General features: G+C 39.3%; 1 protein-coding gene across 5 annotated transcripts in view; it reads left to right on the top strand.

The window, feature by feature from the left end:
- LOC122542503 (frizzled-3) overlaps positions 1-17775 on the top strand; it is a 106726-nt gene that overhangs the window by 12301 nt on the left and 76650 nt on the right. For 2 of the 5 annotated variants that reach the window (XM_043680304.1, XM_043680313.1), the window contains 2 exons: positions 2198-2233; positions 5904-6475. In XM_043680304.1, coding sequence (XP_043536239.1) covers positions 6281-6475 — 195 coding nt within the window. In that variant the 5' untranslated portion in view covers positions 2198-2233; positions 5904-6280. Of the gene's footprint in view, positions 1-2197; positions 2234-5903; positions 6476-8599; positions 8641-17775 lie in introns of those variants that run through there. The other 3 variants (XM_043680324.1, XM_043680333.1, XM_043680343.1) reach the window with 3 other exon arrangements.

The raw sequence follows: 17775 nt of genomic DNA, 5'->3' as shown, positions 1-17775 counted from the left end.
CTACCTATTTTATATGTATTATTTTTGGTAACCAGTCTCTAATGGGGAGCCGTATCAAAAGTCTTCTGAAAATCCAAGTACTGTACTATATCCCTTTTATCAGTTATATTAGTAATGTTTTGTACTTTTAAGTGTAACGATGAATGGTATTAATATTCAAAAAATTACTTTTTACGGTGTCTTTCACTGTAGATGTCTCAAACTGCTTTGCTGCCAGTTGAGTGCTTTTGAAGTATAATTACCATAACTTTGGAAATGTGGAGGTCATTTTGCACATGAACAACTCCTACAAGCAGCAATGATCAAATATGTTTTTGTGATAATTAAAAAGTAAATATTGGCAAGGACACCAGAGCAACTCCTCTTTAGAATGATCACACATTCCATTTCATTGAGTCTGTACAACTCTTCGTCATCACTCTTAATCATGCACATCAAGAACATTACTGAAACTGTCGAGTACTATCCATGATGGATTTCCTGCATCATCCACAGCGTCGCTGATGGAATCTTTGTTTGCACCTTTGCCATCTGAAGTTATCCAATTTTTTTTTTTACAAGAGGTCTACACAAACTCGTAACTTGTGCAGAACTGTCTGTTTGCATCCTATTCCTTATAAACCCAGTGTCAGCAGACTCAACTTGCTGCCTGTACTCCAGTGTATTGATTTTAGAGTGCTCCATCAATACTTATCTTTGCATCTTCATGTATCCTTTATAGTCCTTACGTTATTTTGTGAAACTCTGTGACATGTTTCACTGTATTAACCTTACAAAGTTGATTTACTCTGTTTAAAATGAAAGATTATTCTTTACACAGTTGCCAGAAATGGAATCTTCATATCTTGCAAATTGGGTCTAAGTCTGTCGCAGGTTGGAGATTGAGAAGGAAATGCCCACTATCTTGCTGCAGTTAAATTTTCAGATTAGATTGCAGTTGTTTTGTTTTAATACTTTGAGTTACTGAAGTTATTTGTAATCATCCCAGTGCCAAAGAATGACTTACAAATGGCAGGTAATAAGATGCATGCAACTCAGTCTATGAAACATATAACTTTCAGAGAGACTATTTAAAATAGCTTGGTGGGAAGGCTCATTGAATTGGAAATGAAAAGTGAAATGACTATACAAATGACTGCATACTGTATCTTCATAATTGTTTGTAAACATAGCTAAAATTGTAAAGTGGGTTTAATGGAAGCTGTCAAGCAGGTTTTAATCCAAAATTCAAAAGGTGCAAAGTATAAGATTGTTGTAATTTTTAATTTTAGTGACCATCTTGGTCTTGTTTTTGACACGTGGTGCTGTACAAGGAAAATAAGTTTACTGATAATTGTACACTGTTTCAGTTGAAATTTTATCACTGGTTATGTTAGTTATGTGAAAAGGAAAAGAAATGCTTATATGTAGTATCATTCATAACCTCAGGTTGTTCCATGCACTTTACAGTGAGTGACGTACATTTGAAATGGAGTAATTATAATGTAGGAAGCTAGATAACTGATTTACACACAGCAAGCTATGGCCATCTGCAAAATGGTAATGACTGGATGCTCTGTTTGCTTGTGATTTTTATTGAAGAATAAATTTTTGCCAGACGGTCAAAGGAAGAACTCCCACCTCTTCTTAAGAAAGATAGTGCAATGTGATTTTACAGATGCAACTGGCAGATGATGTCTGATTAACAACTTACTCAAAAAATGGCACTTCTAACCATGCAGCAATTCCTCACTTCTGCACTGAAACATCAACCTCAGTGTTTGTGCTCAATTATCAGGAATTGGTATTAAATCCACAACCTTTTGTTTAGGAGGCAAGAGTGGTAACATCTGAACTATGATCATTATATGAATTCATATCCAAGGCTGCAGTCTCAATTGTTATCAGTATTTATACAGCTTTGAGTTATGAAAGACTGGCTTCAGTCAATTGTGATATGCAGGCCGACTGAACTGTCTGACAATACTGAGTGTATTGTGACCATTCTGCATTTGTGACCTGAACTGCAACAATAACCCTGTTTCTGTTTCCACAGATAATGGTGGACCTGCAGTGTACTTCTATCATTTTGTGTTTTTATTTCAAATTTCCAGCATCTGCAGCATTTTGCTTTTGTATGAGGTTAATGCAAGTTTGTTTTTATTCAAACGTGACTAACGGTACACTGAATAGCATGATCTAAATCTTGTCTTTGCAGATGCTACTGGAAGATTTCACTTGCATCATGCTTCAGGTATGCTTAATGCTGCCCTGCCACTTGTAGAATCAGAGTTGTACAGCATGGAAACAGATCCTTCGACCCAACTTGTCCATGCCAACCAGATATTCCTAAATTAATCCAGTCCCATCTCCTGTCATATGCCTATAAATTATTTCTATTTGTGTACGCATCCAGACGCCTTTTATTGTACCAGCCTCCACCACTTCCTCTGGCAGCTCGTTCCATGCATGCACCACCCACTGCGTGAAAAAGTTGCCCCTTAAGTCCCTTTTTAGTCTTTCTGCTCTCGCCTTAAACCAATGCCCTCTAGTTTTGGACTCGCCCATCCTGGGAAAAAGACTTTGGTTAGTAACCCTATCCATGCCCCTCATGATTTTATAAACTTCTATAAGGTCACCCCTCATTATCCAATGCTCTGGGGAAAACTGCCCCAGCCTGTTCGGATTCTCCCTATAGCTCAAACCCTCCAAATCTGGCAGCATCCTGGTAAATCTTCTTCAAGCCCTTTCAAGATTCACAACACCCTTCCAAAGGCAGGAGGACCAGAATTGCACGTAGTATTCCAAAAGTGGCCTAACCAATGTCCTGTACAGCTGCAACATGACTTCCCAACTTCTGTACTCCATGCAGCAACCAATAGAGGCAAACAAACCAACCGCTGCCTTCACTATCCTATTTACCTGTGACTCCACTTGAAAGGAACTGTGAACTTGCACTTCAAGGTCTCTGTTCACCAATACTCCCCAGGACCTTACCATTAAGTGTATAAGTCCTGCTCTGATTTTCCTGTCCAAAATGCAGCACCTCGCATTTAACTAAATTAAATTCAATTTGCCATTCCTCGGCCCATTGGCACATCTGATCAGGATCCTATTGTACTGAGGTAACCTTCTTTGCTGTCCACTACACTTTCAATTTTGGTGTCATCTGCAAACATACTACTTCCAGAAAACGTTATTAATATACCTGTAATGTCTGATGCAATATATAATCAGTTTAGTCACAGTGAAGACTTATGTTACTGCATAACTTTTCTTTGCTGTGTGCTGTCTGAAGTAGGATCTTTCATTGAGATAGTAATCACAGCCTTGAGATAACTGATTAATTTTACAAATCTGTGTTGGGACTATTGTAGTGGGTAGACATAAACAAAAGATACTGTATGTAGAGAGGAGTTGGCTTGCTGGTAATATCACTGGGCTAATAATCCATACCATCTGTCTAATTCTCTGGAGATATGGGTTCAAACCCCACTGTGGCAGATGATAAAACTTGCGTTGTATAAAATCTGGAATTTATTATTGAAAAGCTAGTCTAACGGTGACAATGTAGCCATTGAGTATCATTGTAAAAACCCATCTTGTTCACTTGTTATTTAGGGAAGGAAATCTGCCATGCATACCAGGTCTGCCCTGTATAAACCTTCACCCTCACAGCAGTGTGGTTCACTCAATTGTCCCTAAATGTCATAGCAAATGCCTCAGTTAAATCAAACCACTACAAAGCTTAAACAAAGAATTGAATCCAGCGTTGACGTAAGCATCTGAAACAACAATGGCAAACACAACCCTGTCTCAGCCATCACCATCACTGGGCATATCCTGTCCCATTGGCAGGATGGACCCATCACTGGTGGCTTCACAACTGGCATACAATTGGAATGGAGCTCTCCCGGGAGCCCATGACAATGACTGTGGAGTCTCTAAATTTTCATAGCATCAGATTCAATATGTGCAAGGAAATCTCTTATTGATTTCTACCTACTATGCACGTTGCAAGTTCATGTTGCATACTACTTGGAAGAAGCACTTAACCAAGGGCACAAAATGGACTCTGGATGGACGACTTCACCATCCCGTAACCAAGAGTAGTTTGGTAGCATCACGACTGACTGAGTTGGCCGAATTCTAAAGGACATAGTGCTAGATTGTGCCAGCGCGCAGTCCACCACACAGTCCTTGTGGAGATGAAGTCCCATCTTCACATTAAGAGCACCATTATGTGTTAGGGCATTAGCACGGTACTTTGAACACATCTCACATCTCAAAACTGGGCATCCATGAGGCATTGTGGGTGATCAGTCGCAGCAACAGCAGAATTGTAGCCTCGTGCTTGGTATATTCCCAACTCTACTATTACCATCAAAGCTAGGAGATCAACCTTGGTTCAATAAAGAGTGCAGAAGGGTATGCCAGGAACATGGCAGATCTTAAAAATGAGGTGACAACTTAAGCTATGGTAAGACAATTTGCAGTACTATCCATGCCCTAACCAATCTGTTCCAAAATAGCTACAGCACTGGCATCTCGCTGACAAAATGAATAATTGCCCACATATGCTTTGTACACAAAGCAGGACAAATTCAAACCAGCCTTCTAATCTTACCTCAATCATCCCCAAAATGATGGAAGAGTTAGTTGACAGTGTTATCAAGCAGCAGTTGCAAAAGAATAAACTACTCAGTTTAGGTTCCGTCCTGGCTACTTTGATCTCATTACAGCCTTAGTTCAAACATGAGCAGAAGTGCTGACTCCACAGGTCAGGTGATACTGTGCTTGACATCAAGGTAACATTTCACTGCATATGGCATCGAGGAACTTCACTCATTGTGTATTGGGGAAATCTCTGCTGGTTGGAGGTTGTTCATCTCCACCCCAGAAAAACATGAGAGGAGCTTCTCAGGATATTTTTAAACATCCCCTTCAGCTGTGTTTTGATGCATTTCTGGAGCAGGTGAGACTTGAACCCAAGCTGTCTGGCTCAAGGGTGGGGGTACTGGGCTTAATACATGTTCTTTTGTCTTGTACCATTTTGTTGTCACAAATTTGTGGAAATGTGATTTTTTTTGTTAGATCTTATTTCTAATAAAGAGAAAATGCAGAAGCAGGTATGTAAAATGTTTGGGCTTTTGGTAAAAACTTGATTCCACAGTTTGCTCATGCCTGTATAATGGAGTGTTTGTAACTCAAATTGTTAAAAATCAAGCCAGTTAATTAATCTTTGGTTCGTACTCATCCCAGTATGACAGTAGAGGCACTACAGTTAGCTTTAAGTAATCTTCAGTTAGTTTCTTTTTTTAAAAATATTTGTTCATGGGATATGCACATCACTGGCTAGTCCAGCATTATTGTCTGTCCTAGAGAACAGTTGCTAGTCAACCACACTGCTGTAGAGTTACATGTAAACAAGATAAGGTTACCTTCCTAAATGACATTAGTGAACCAAATGGGTTTTTACAATAGTTGATAGATGTTACATCGTCACCATTAAACTAGATTTTTTTTTATTGAATTCAAATCTCATCATCTCCCATGGTGTGATTCAAACCCATTTTCTCAGAACATTAGCCAGGGGTTGTGGATTGCTACACCAGTGACTGTACCACTATGCCGCTGTATTGCTATTGATGAATGGTATTCTGATTATCATTGAGCATCTCTTGCTGGAAGTGTTTAAGTATGCTCAGTGCAGGTGCAGTCTGGTGCTCTTGTTTTGTCCATCCCATTTCTAATAACCTATCTGATGTAACCAAAGATACTTGCACAAAGAAACTGGTCCCTTGTGTTGGTTACTAGAGCACGACTGACACATGTAGGCCATACTAGAGAGAGAGGGAAATTGTTAATTTTAAACAGAACATGAAACCCTCTGGTAACAGTCTTGTTCGGTTTGTTGTTTATAGGTCACAAGAAAGCCCTGGAATTTGGGGAAGAATCTTCAGAAACAGAATGGGAGACATTGTGTGGGAATGTCGTTAATTAACTCAGACTGAGATGGACAACAAAATAAAGCTGTTGAATACCAGAATCTAAGTTTAGCAGTTTGTTAAGGAAGCAAAATTACTTTCTGTATGAGAAAAATGCTGAGAACTACTCCTGCTGAGATCCAGAAAGCCATGAGTGAAAGAGAGGTCAGATCAAGTTTCAGAGTTTTCAACGGAATGGTGGTTTGAGCAAGCTAACAAAGGAAATTTAAAAAACACAAACATTCAATCAGCAAACCTGTTTTTCTTCCTTCCATCAGCAAGAAAAGGAGTTTTTAGTGTTGAATATTGCTGTCATGGCTATGACCGTTGGAGAGATGTTGTGGACACTTTGTGCATTGTCTGTTCTTTTGGGACGGGGTGGTGGCCACAGTATGTTTGCTTGTGAACCCATTTCCCTGAGAATGTGCCGTGACCTGCCTTACAATATGACATTTATGCCAAATCTCCTGAATCACTATGACCAGCAAACTGCAGCCCTGGCTATGGAGGTAAGCTGATTTTCTGCTCTTGCTGATACGACATAGTGAACATGGTATATTTCTGATGTTAATGTACTTTTGTTTTTTTAAAAAAACTTAACTTCATAACCCAGCTGAGACCAGTACATTGTCCCAACTTTAACACTCTGGACATGAAGTAATAATTAGCATATAAGCCTTGGACTTATTTTCCCTTTATATACTTGCTTACGGCTGATGCAGACACAAAGAAGTTTTGGAATTTACTACAAATACTTTTATGTGGTGTCTTTGTGGTCAGTTCCAATAATGCAGAGGAAGTGGACCAATACATTCCTTTGTTTTTTTTCACAGAACAGCTATACATGCTGAAAACAAAAATAGAAATTGCTGCCAGAATTGCTGCATTTCTCCAGTATCTGTGGAGAAAAATCAGTATTAATATTTTGGGTCCAGAGAGCCATTCTAAAGAAGGGTAATTGGACCTGAAACAATAACTCTGCTTTTTTTGAACGTTTCTTCTGTGCTTTGCAGTTGAAGATTTAATTCAATCTTAGAATAGAACCGAAATAAATAATTTTCAGAATGAGAATTCAAAGTAAACTTTGGCAAAATAGAACAAAAATAATTGTAAATGATGAAAAGTTTAAATCAAAAACATAAAATGCCAGAATTGCGCAGAACATCAAAAAGAACAACAATTCAATGTTTCTCTTGGATCACATTCATCATCAGCTGAAAGGTACAGCCTCCGACTTTTAACTGTTGCTATTTTGCTGATTGACCTTGGTTTCAAAAGCAACATTTGTTTCAACTGGTGTCTGTTAAATTTAATGATCTCTGTTTTGTTGGAGCGGTTCCCACTCTGTTGGCTCCTACTGATATTAATCTTCTGTATGATTTATAATTTAGACTGTGAAGTGCTAGTTAGCCTTCGGCTGTCTTCTGTTACTAATTTTTTTTGGTCTTCCATTTCTGTCTCCCGTGAGACAAGTCCATCAAGTTTTTTTTTGCACCTGTGTGGTTGTCGTTTCAATTTACCTCATCTGATTCGGGCCATTCTGAGCCCTGCAGCATTCCCACAGACACTTTGTAAATGTAAAGGCAGATTGAAGCTGGTATTTTCTCCTAAGTATATCCCTTGGAGAATTATTCATATTTATGAATCTTAAAGCAAATATAGCTTGCATAAAAAAAAATTATGTTGAGCTCATTGAAGCGGTTTAGATTAGATTCCCTACATTGTGGAAACTGGCTCTTCGACCCAACAACTCCACACTGACTGTCCGAAGAGTAACCCACCCCCCTCTGACTAATGCACCTAACACTATGGATAATTTAACATGGCCAGTTCACCTGACCTGCACATCTTTGGAATGTGGGAGGAAATTGGAGCACCTGGAGGAAACCCACTCAGACACGTGGAGAATGTGCAAACTCCACACAGACAGTCACCCAAAGCTGGAATCGAACCTGGGACTCTGCCACTATGAGGCAGCAGTGCTAACCACTGAGCCACCATGCCGCCCCATGCACATAATTCATTTGAAGTTTAGATTTCCTACGTCAATGGCACGTGCACCATCTATCAAACCTGACTTTAAATGTTTATAATTTTTCAGCAGAGTCTAGATTAGAGTGGTGCTGGAAAAGCACATCAGATCAGGCAGCATCGGAGGAGTAAGAAAATCGACGTTTCGGGCAGGAACCCTCCATCAGGGCTTGATGAAGGGCTTTTGCCCGAAATGTCGATTTTCCTATGCCTCAGACGCTGCCTGACTTTCTGTGCTTTTCTAGCACCACTCTAATCTAGACTCTGATTTCCAGCATCTGCAGTCCTCACTTTTGCCTATAATTTCTCAGCAGTTTCTTCAACCTGGTGCAATATTTGAATTCGACCTTTCTCTAGCTAGTGGTGAGACTGATTTTTTTTTTAGCCTAATTTTCTAACCAACTTGTTCAGAAATGTTATTGGACACCTCTGGAGCAGGTGGGACTTGAACCCAGGCTTTCCAGTCCAGGAGTAGGGACACTGCCACTGTGCACAAGGGCCCTGCGGGTCAGACTAATTATCCCTTAACTTTGATGCTCAACAGCTGTCTGTGTCCTCTGAATCACTTCTGTGTAGTGAATTGCCTGATCTCTACTTCGATTTTTGTCACTTGGTATAACAGTGTTTGGGCATATAATGAATTGTAGGTATGAACTTTGGATTGTTGTGCTTTGGATCTGTAACTTATTTTGTTTAAATTAGTACTTAAGCTTTTGTGTTTTCAGTTCAGGGTTTATTTATCCTGCTTTATGAATGACACTTTTCTTCTTGAAAGTATGCTGTTGTTTTGAGGCAAGCTGTGGCTGAGTGTTGCAGTGAATTAGAACATCGCCCTGAGTTCAAATCTAATACCCTGTTATAAGTGACAGCTAAGTCCTAGTGCAACTTAAAGATGTTACGTATGTTGTCATGGCTTGGAGCCCTTTTGATCTATGTGAGTTTTAAAACCAAGCTGTGTCTAGTGGCTTGTGGGGGGAGAAAGCATAAGCTTGTAAGAACCTCAATGACAGGGAACTGTTGCTCAGCCCCTTGATATTTTCTACCCAACTTGCTTCGAGATGTTATCTCACACCCTGGTACAGGTGGGACTTGAACCTCGAGCTTCTGGCTCGGAGGTAGGGATACTACCACTGCACCAAAAGCACTTTTTGCTCAGCTCTTTTGAAAGACCCAGACTGGTTGAAATGCCTCTTTAGTGCCTCTTTAATGAGAAATGTACACAGCATTGAAATTTGTGACACATTGCAAGCTGTCAACTTTGAATTCTCTACTACTCTGACAATGAAATGGATGACACTTTGGATGAGAGATGTTAGAAGTGGGGTAGGAATGAACAATTGGTAAAATAGCTAAAGTTCACTGCTGATTTGCAGATGGATCAGCAGTCACTGTGGATGTTGTGACTATGCCTCAATAAATTGGCTGTAAAAGTATTTCAAATCCTGACTTTATGAAAGTCACGATAAATACTAATTCTTTTTCTTCTCTTATCTGGCTATTTATTAATTATTCTCTTTTTAGTATGTTCCTACTTTGAGATGATTGTCACCTGGGCCTTTAGTTAGAGATGTAATCAAATACAATTTGCAGTAGTGTCCTGTACCTGCTGAGATTGGTGATACCTAGGGGACCATTAATTTATGGTGATTAATGAGCAGTGCTGATAGCTAAACTGTGACAGCTGCTTTTCTATTCTGACACAATTAAATACAATTATTCCAAAACTAAATAGGAGGATAGTGTAAATCTTGTGTGGTGAAAAACCAGGCAGGTACAAGCCTATTGTGTGGAGAAGGAATGAATGTTAGTTTTTGAATTTTAGCATTTCTATTTATTTTGGAAAAAACTTAAATTTAAAAGTAATCCCTTTTATTCACCTCCTGATCATATTCTTCCCAGTGGAGAATTGACCCACTTTTCTGTTTGTTTTGATGCTTCTTTATATTGTACCCTGAAATGTTTAATTTTTTAATACATTACATAAGGGTTCTGCCAGTGTCGCTGTGTAATATAGTCCAGATTTACCAATGACCATTACTTCCACCAGGCTCCAGCTACCTTAGTTGGAAAGCGATTCATTTTGCATGGAAGTATGTATGCTGTGTAGAATAGTGCATTGATTAGTACATACATTGTACTGTTTTATTGTTTTGATTGGAAAATTACTGCAGTATTTAAACCTTTTAAAAAGCTTCATAACCAATCATTCACTTTTTCTTCGGTACAGTACTCGTTTAAGTTTATGCAACGTTCCAAAACCAAATTGCAGCCTCATCTTGAGCCCATAATGAATGTCTGTAATTGACATTAGGTTGTACATGCGATTCAGTTGGCTAGTAAGTTAACATTTGGGGAATTCAGGAAAGGCAATCAACATAGTTTAATCTGTAACAGCTGCAAGTTTGTCTACTGTGCCAACTCTAGAAGAGTTGGACCTAACTAATTAGGGAAAATACAAACAAAATGCTTTTTCACAGAAATAAACATGTAATAACCAGGACTGCAGCAGTTCTGGTATGAAATTTGTTGCCTATACTTAATATTAGCATGCTGTTACTGTGTAGATATTTCTGTTCGTAGTACAGATGTCTGTGGTACTTTATACTTTGTACTCCTTGACTTAAGTACATGCTTATTGAATGAATACACTGAGGCCAGAAGGACAGTAGGGAATAGAAAACAAAGATTTAGTGGGGATCTAATATGCTAACAGAATATTACTAGTTGAGAATAAATATTTAAGGTTGATAATAAATGGAATACTTCAGAAACATTATAATGGATAATGCCTGGGGAATGGAAAGAAAAATACTCTCTCAATGGGGAAAAGATCAATAGGTGCATGATGAATAGTTAAGCATCCCTTGTAGGGATGGATGACTATATTTGAGTACAAAGTTTTAGAGAAGCTAGTCAAAAAAAGGGAAAAAAAATGGAAGCAGATGTACGAGCAAAAAAAGCCTCCTGTTATATCAAGAGCAGAGTAATGGTGTAAGTTAATACTCTGAGAGACTAAACATAATAACTTTTTGTCCTCCTTATTGAAATGTCCTGTATCCCATAATGTAACAGTACACCAACCATGAATGCTGCGTTGAATTATTCTGAGCATTCACAGTTAATGGTAGTACCTTGTTCCAGAAGAATGCTTTGCAATCCGTTTCTGAGAAGGACAGGCAAATGCGTGTTGCATAGTGGTACATGACACCCATGGTATTTTTATTCAAATACTGATGCCATGGTCATATATTATTTGACCAGATATTAAACTTAAAAAATATATCTGATCCTAGACTATATGTGGTTTGCTTGCAGGAGTGATTCACCTCAAGAAATGATAAAGTAGGTTAGTGCAGTGTTGGTTATCACCATGAAAGTGGATTGTATTTTGAATAATTTTTGTATTTGGCTAATATTTTGTATTTTGCCTAATTAAGTGGATAATGTGCAACACTTGTAGGAGTGGATCAATATAATATCTGTATGTTTAAAAAGGATGAAAAATTTAATGCAGGCACACGTAGGTGTATTAAACCAAGTTTTGCCTGGCCAGAATAACTATTAGAGTAATATACTAGAATTGGACCAAATGAGGTTACCATGAAGAATTCTCCTCCTCAGCTTCTCTTATTGCCTGAGACATGGTGATCCTTGTCTTAAACAACAGCACAACAGTCTCTCTAATGAAAGAGCTGCTCAGTGGTCTCAGAACTATGATGATGTTACCTTTTACCAGGTTTTAGAAGAGGAAGGTCATGACCAAAAACTTTGAGATTGCATAAATTGGTGCAACTCTACAATCTAACTTAATTGTTCTCCAGAAGGTTTTTGGTCAGATCCTGTTTCTAAGATATCTGTTTAACTGGCGGTAGTTGAGCTCTGTGGAGCATGTTGCAAAGTGGAGGCAGGCCATCTAGCTAAACTAATTGATGTCTGTTTTAATCCTTTACTGGGTACGGGGTTAGCTAAAATACGGGGGAGTATGAGGGAGGTGGCACAGTAGATTGAATACTGATGAAGGAGAAAGTGAGGTCTGCAGACGCTGGAGATCAAAGCTGAAACTTTATTGCTGGAACAGCACAGCAGGTCAGGCAGCATCTAGGGAACAGAAGATTCGGGCACATGCCCTGAAGAAGGGCATGTGCCCGAAACGTCGAATCTTCTGTTCCCTAGATGCTGCCTGACCTGCTGTGCTGTTCCAGCAATAAAGTTTCAGCTGAATACTGATGAACGCAATACATGGAATAAAAATATGCAAAACCTCTTCAGCGAGTTAAACCTATTTAAGAATATGTAAACAAATGCTTTAATGATTGAATGGTCTAGACTCTTGAATCCTTGACTCATGCTGTAAATGTTAGGAATTTATTCTTCCTTTCTTCTCTAAAGTACAGGTTTGTGCTAAGGTTTTGTTCTATATACCCCACTGAGTTTGTGTCACTCAGTGAACATTGCTCATATGTGAGTTTCCATGCTGTTGGAAACTATTCGCAGGGGGAACATATATGCCTTCCAAACATGGTTTTATATTTTTAGTATTAAATAAATATGACTGAAGAATTCAACTAATGTGATAATTACATTGAGGAAAATCCATTTTTAATCACTGGTTCTTGCAAATTCATGGAGGGAAAGAAGCAGAAAATGCTGATACATCTTACACAGTGATATCCTGCACAAGTGTCCAAACTTTTATTTTCCTTTTTGTTAATTTTTACACAGCTCCGTGCACATTGCCTAATTTAAACCCTCATGTTTACTGATCTACATTGGATCTGGCTGAGCAATGCCTTGATTTCAAAACCCTCATTTTTGTTTTCAGATCCTTCAATGGCCTTGTTCCTCCCTGTCTTTGTAGTCTCCTTCAGCCTGTCAGTGCTCAGAGAAATCTGTGCTGTTCCAACTCAAGCCTCTTGAGTATATGCAGGTTGCTCTGCTATTGCTCTAAGCTCTGGCATTCCCTTCTTAAACCTATCCCTCTATTTCTCTTTCCTTTTTAAGGCAATCTTTAAAACCTATGTCTTTGGCAAAGCTTTTAGTCAGAGATCCTCCTATCTCCTATGTTAGTTAGCTCAGTATACTAAATGGCTTGTGATGTAGAATGCTGACATTAGCATCGGTTCAATTTTCACACAGGCTGAGGCTACCGCAAAGAACTCCCCTCCATGCATGGACAACTGATTAGCAAGGTTTTATCACATGAAACCCAGGAAGAACTACCTCATTGGCTTGAAGGAATGAGATGGGGTGTTTGTAGACGGTTCTTTTTTGAACTGAAGGGCTGTGATCAGTAATGTGCCACAAGGATCGGTGCTGGATCCAGTGCTTTTCATCATTTTATATAAATGATTTGAATGTGAATATAGGAAGTATGGTGAGTATGTTTGCAGATGACACCAAAATTGGTGGTGTAGTGGACAGTGAAGAAGATTATCTGAGTACAACAGGATCTTGATCAGCTGGGCCAAGGAGTTGCAGATGGAATTTAATTTGGATAAATGGAAAGTGTTGCATTTTAGTCAGGCAAACCAGGACAGGACTTACATAATTAATGGTAGGGCCATAGGGAGTGTTGCCAAGCAAAGAGACCTAGGGATGCAGGTGCGTAGTTCATTGAAAGTGGAGTTGCAGATAGATAGGGTAGTAAAGAAGGCATTTGACAGACTTGCCTTCATTGGTCAGTGCAGTGAGTATAGCAGTTGTGACATCTTGTTGCGGCTATACAGGATGTTAGTGAGGCCACAGGCCACTTTTAGAATACTGCATAGAAATTCTTAAAATTCTTATGGAATACGAGGATGTAGAAGTTATGTAAAACTCTGGTTATACCCACTTGGAGTACCGTGAGAAGATCAGGGTACCACACTTTAGGAAAGAAATTGGAGGGAGAACAATTACGATACATGGATTTCAGGGGTTAAGTTATGAGGAGAGATTACACAAATTAGACATGTTTGCTCCAGAATTTAAAAGGATTAGGGATGATCTGATCAAAGAGTTCAAGATATTAACAGGAAAAATAAAGAGTAGGTAAAGATAAATTATTTCCACTGGTTGACGATTCTTGAACTAGGAAGCATAGCCTGAGAATTAGGACCAGTTCATTCAGGAGAGTTGTTTGGAAGCACTTCCGACATACAAAGGATGGTTCAGGAGTCCCCCCGTACCCACGGGGGAAATGTTCCAGGACTTACCATGGAAACTTGAAACTGCGGATAGGAATGAAAATATTCATTCAATAGGAAACCTACCTTCCCATCAACCTCCTGATCCCTGGTTCCCTATAATATGTTCGGGGTGCAGTAATCCGCAAAAACGAGTCCGTGGGTACGAGAGTCGCTCTGTAGTTGTTTGGAACTGTCTTTCACAAATGGCAATGGATGCAGGATCAGTTGTTAGGTTTAAATCTGAAGTAAACAAATCTTTGTGAAGCAAAGGTATGAGGGATATGGGTCAAAGGCAAGTATACGAGTCAGGCACTGATCAGCCACGATCTCATTGAATGGCAGAACAGCTCAAGGGGCCTAATGGTGTACTCCTGTTCTTGTATTTCCCATGCCTTTGAACTGAGTGACTTTCTCGGCCATACCTGAGAACTGTTGAGTCAGCTACAATGTTGAGAGTCTGGAGTCACATAGACCAAACCGGTAAGCTTGACATATTTCATAAAGGACAAATCCAAAGTTGAAAGTAATTATAATGATAATTACAGTACCTGTCATAAAAAATGCATTTTTATGACAGCCACCTATGACGGGTACTTTAAGTATTACTATTATTGCTTTCAACTTCGGATTTGTAAACTGAATTTAAATTTTGCAGATTTGTTATTGAGAGATTTGGACCCATGGCCCCAGATCATTAACCTGGGTCTATGTTTTTAAGACACAAATGGAGTACAGGAAAAAAATAGGCGTTATTGTCAAATTAGAATGGGGCCATTCAGGAGTGAACACAACAAGCACTTCACCTGAAGAGGAGTGGAAGTTTGGAATTTTGTTTCCCAAAGGATTAGCTGAAGTCTTTCAGAGCTGAAATTGATAGGTTACTGTCAAATGTAAAGGACTTAAGATTCAAACTAATTATAATCATTTTGAATGGCAGGGAGAAGATTGAGGGCTACCCTGTCTTTTTCGAAGAAATAAAATATTAATTGTTGAACCCAAGATCTTAACCAAAAAAATCAGTATTTCTGTGTTTATTTGCTGTTTTAGATAAGCAAAGCTATTTACTTAGTTCCTTATGAAATATTTTCAAAACTTTATTCTCCATTAGCCAACTTGGCAATGAGATCAGAGCGTATTAAATAACTGGTTATTTTATTTTTTAGATACAAGTTCATGAGAGAAAGCCAAGAGTATCAAAACTGTTCTGACTTACTTGACTTTACTTGCAAATTCCCCCTTTTACTGTCTTGTTGAATTAAATGTTATGAGCCTTGCATGTTTCCGTAGATCTATTGATGTGTGACTGACTGCTGATACTATAAAGGATCCTCACAGTGAGACCGTTTAAAGAAAACAAGCAAAAGAAAACTCTTATTTAATTGTGTATTGCAGGTTTAAAAATTTTTCACTGCATCGTACTGAGGTTTTTTTTTATTGCAGTGATTATACAAGAATGCACCTACAAGTCCACACTGTCAGGACTTGTCTAGTTCTTTAACTTGAAACAAATCCTTGAATCGCAAGTCTACAGTTATGAACTTGGATTTTATATGATAGTGCTTGTGCTGCTAAGAACTGGATGATGGATGATATCCTGCTCTTAGTTGCAAAAACAGACCTAAAAGAATAGGTGGGGAAAAATGAGCCCCCATTTCATTCCTAGTGGATTAGCTGGATCTTTCTCCTTTTATATTTGATAAATAAAATCTAGCACTTTAGTTAAAACTATATCATAGCTTAGAGCATCCCAAAACCAGTTTTCATAGCAAAGCCATTTTACATGCACAGAAAGGACCCAAACAGCAGTCAGTTGAAGAACCAGTGAATCTGTTCTTAGTGGTATTAACTGGAGGAGGGATGACGATCACTCCCCCCAAATAAACAGGAGAAGGCCTTGAGTTGCATCTTATCTGATATATATATATATATATATATATATATAGTATAGTACTCAGCTTGTACTGAAGAGCTGACCTGGATCATGTACTCAAATCTTGAAGTGGCTACATCCCTTTCTCCCAGCGAATCACAACATTACTAACTGAACCAAGCTCACACTTAAATCTTGTGCAGTTTTGCATAGACAAGCCAAGTCCCCTGTGAATCTAAATTTCTATCTTTTATTCACTGTTTGGTTTAGTGTAGTTTAATTATTTAACAATAAAATCTTAATTTCAATTATTGTTTACTGAGAAATACATAAGACATTATTCCTTTGTCCTTTCTGAAGCTGAAAAATATCTCATTAGTCTTGGATTGAAACTTGACATGATTGTATTAAAGGCAAAAATATTATACAGAAGCAGAAATCTGTAAGATACTGCAGAGTACAATAGTCAAGACTTCAGTATGTATGAACCTGTCCTTTTACTCCAAACCTGTAGAGTGCAACAGTTCTTAACTATTCTTAGTAAGTACTTATTCTTAGTACTGTCTTTGCAAGGTTCTGACTCTGCATATGCCCCTTTTCCATCCATCCCAGGATGGATGTGTAATGAATAGAAATAACCATCAAACAAGCCATTGCTTCTACGACCATAACTAACCTCATCTCCTCTGTAGATTACCCACTTTCCCCCACCAAACAGCTCTCCGCCTCATAGTCTCCCAACCCATGCAGCCTGCCTGTACCTTATTCCCAAAATCCATGGACTAAACTGCCTGGACAGACCCATTGTTTTAGGGTGTTCCTTCCCCCACAATGTACTTCTTCCTACCTTGACTTTTTTTTTCTCTTGTCCAGTCCCTTCCCACTTACATCCCAAATTCTTTTGACAATCGTTTCAGTTTCTAAATTCCAGTTTGCTGGCACCAGCCACATCTCTCACCATGGACTGCAACCTCTCTACATGTCCAGCCCCCCCCATCATGATAGACTGAGGGGTCTCTGTTTCTTCCTTGAAAGAAGGCCTGAATTGTCCTTATCCGTCACCACTCACCTTTGCTGGCGAAGCTCGTCTGCACTCCAAACCAATTTCTCCTTACTTCATCTCACTTTCTTCAGGTCAAAGGTATGTCCATGAGTACCCATATGGGACCCAGTTATGCCTGTCTTTTTGCGGCTTATGTGGCACATTCCTTGATACAGCCACCCTCTGGTCCCTTCCCACAGCTCTTTCTCTGGTACGTTGTTGACATCATTGGTGCTGCTTTCCTTGATCATCCAAAATTGAAATAATTTATTAATTTTGCTTCCAGTTAACATCCTGCCTAGTTCATTTTTGACTCCCTCCCCTTCCTTGTCATCTTGGTTTCCATTTGTAGGGATAGGCTGGCCACCGATTTCCGTCATCATTTCTGCCACCTCCAAACGGACCCCACCACCAGGGATATATTTCCCTCCCCTCCCCTATCAGCGTTCCGAAAAGACTACTCCCTCCGTGACTCCCTCGTCAGGTCCACACCCCCCACCAACCCAACCTCCACTCCCAGCACCTTCCCCTGTAACCGCAAGAAATGCAAAACTTGTGCCCACACCTCCCCCCCTTACTTCCCTCCAAGGCCCCAAGGGATCCTTCCATATCCGCCACAAATTCACCTGCACCTCCACACGCATCATCTATTGCATCCGCTGCACCCGATGTGGCCTCCTCTATATTGGGGAGACAGGC

The sequence above is a fragment of the Chiloscyllium plagiosum genome, chromosome 3, assembly GCF_004010195.1.
Source record: "Chiloscyllium plagiosum isolate BGI_BamShark_2017 chromosome 3, ASM401019v2, whole genome shotgun sequence".
Classification (NCBI taxonomy): Eukaryota; Metazoa; Chordata; class Chondrichthyes; order Orectolobiformes; family Hemiscylliidae; genus Chiloscyllium; species Chiloscyllium plagiosum.
The sequence above is the reverse complement of the archived record's forward strand: the minus strand, read 5'-3'. Positions and strand labels throughout refer to the sequence as shown.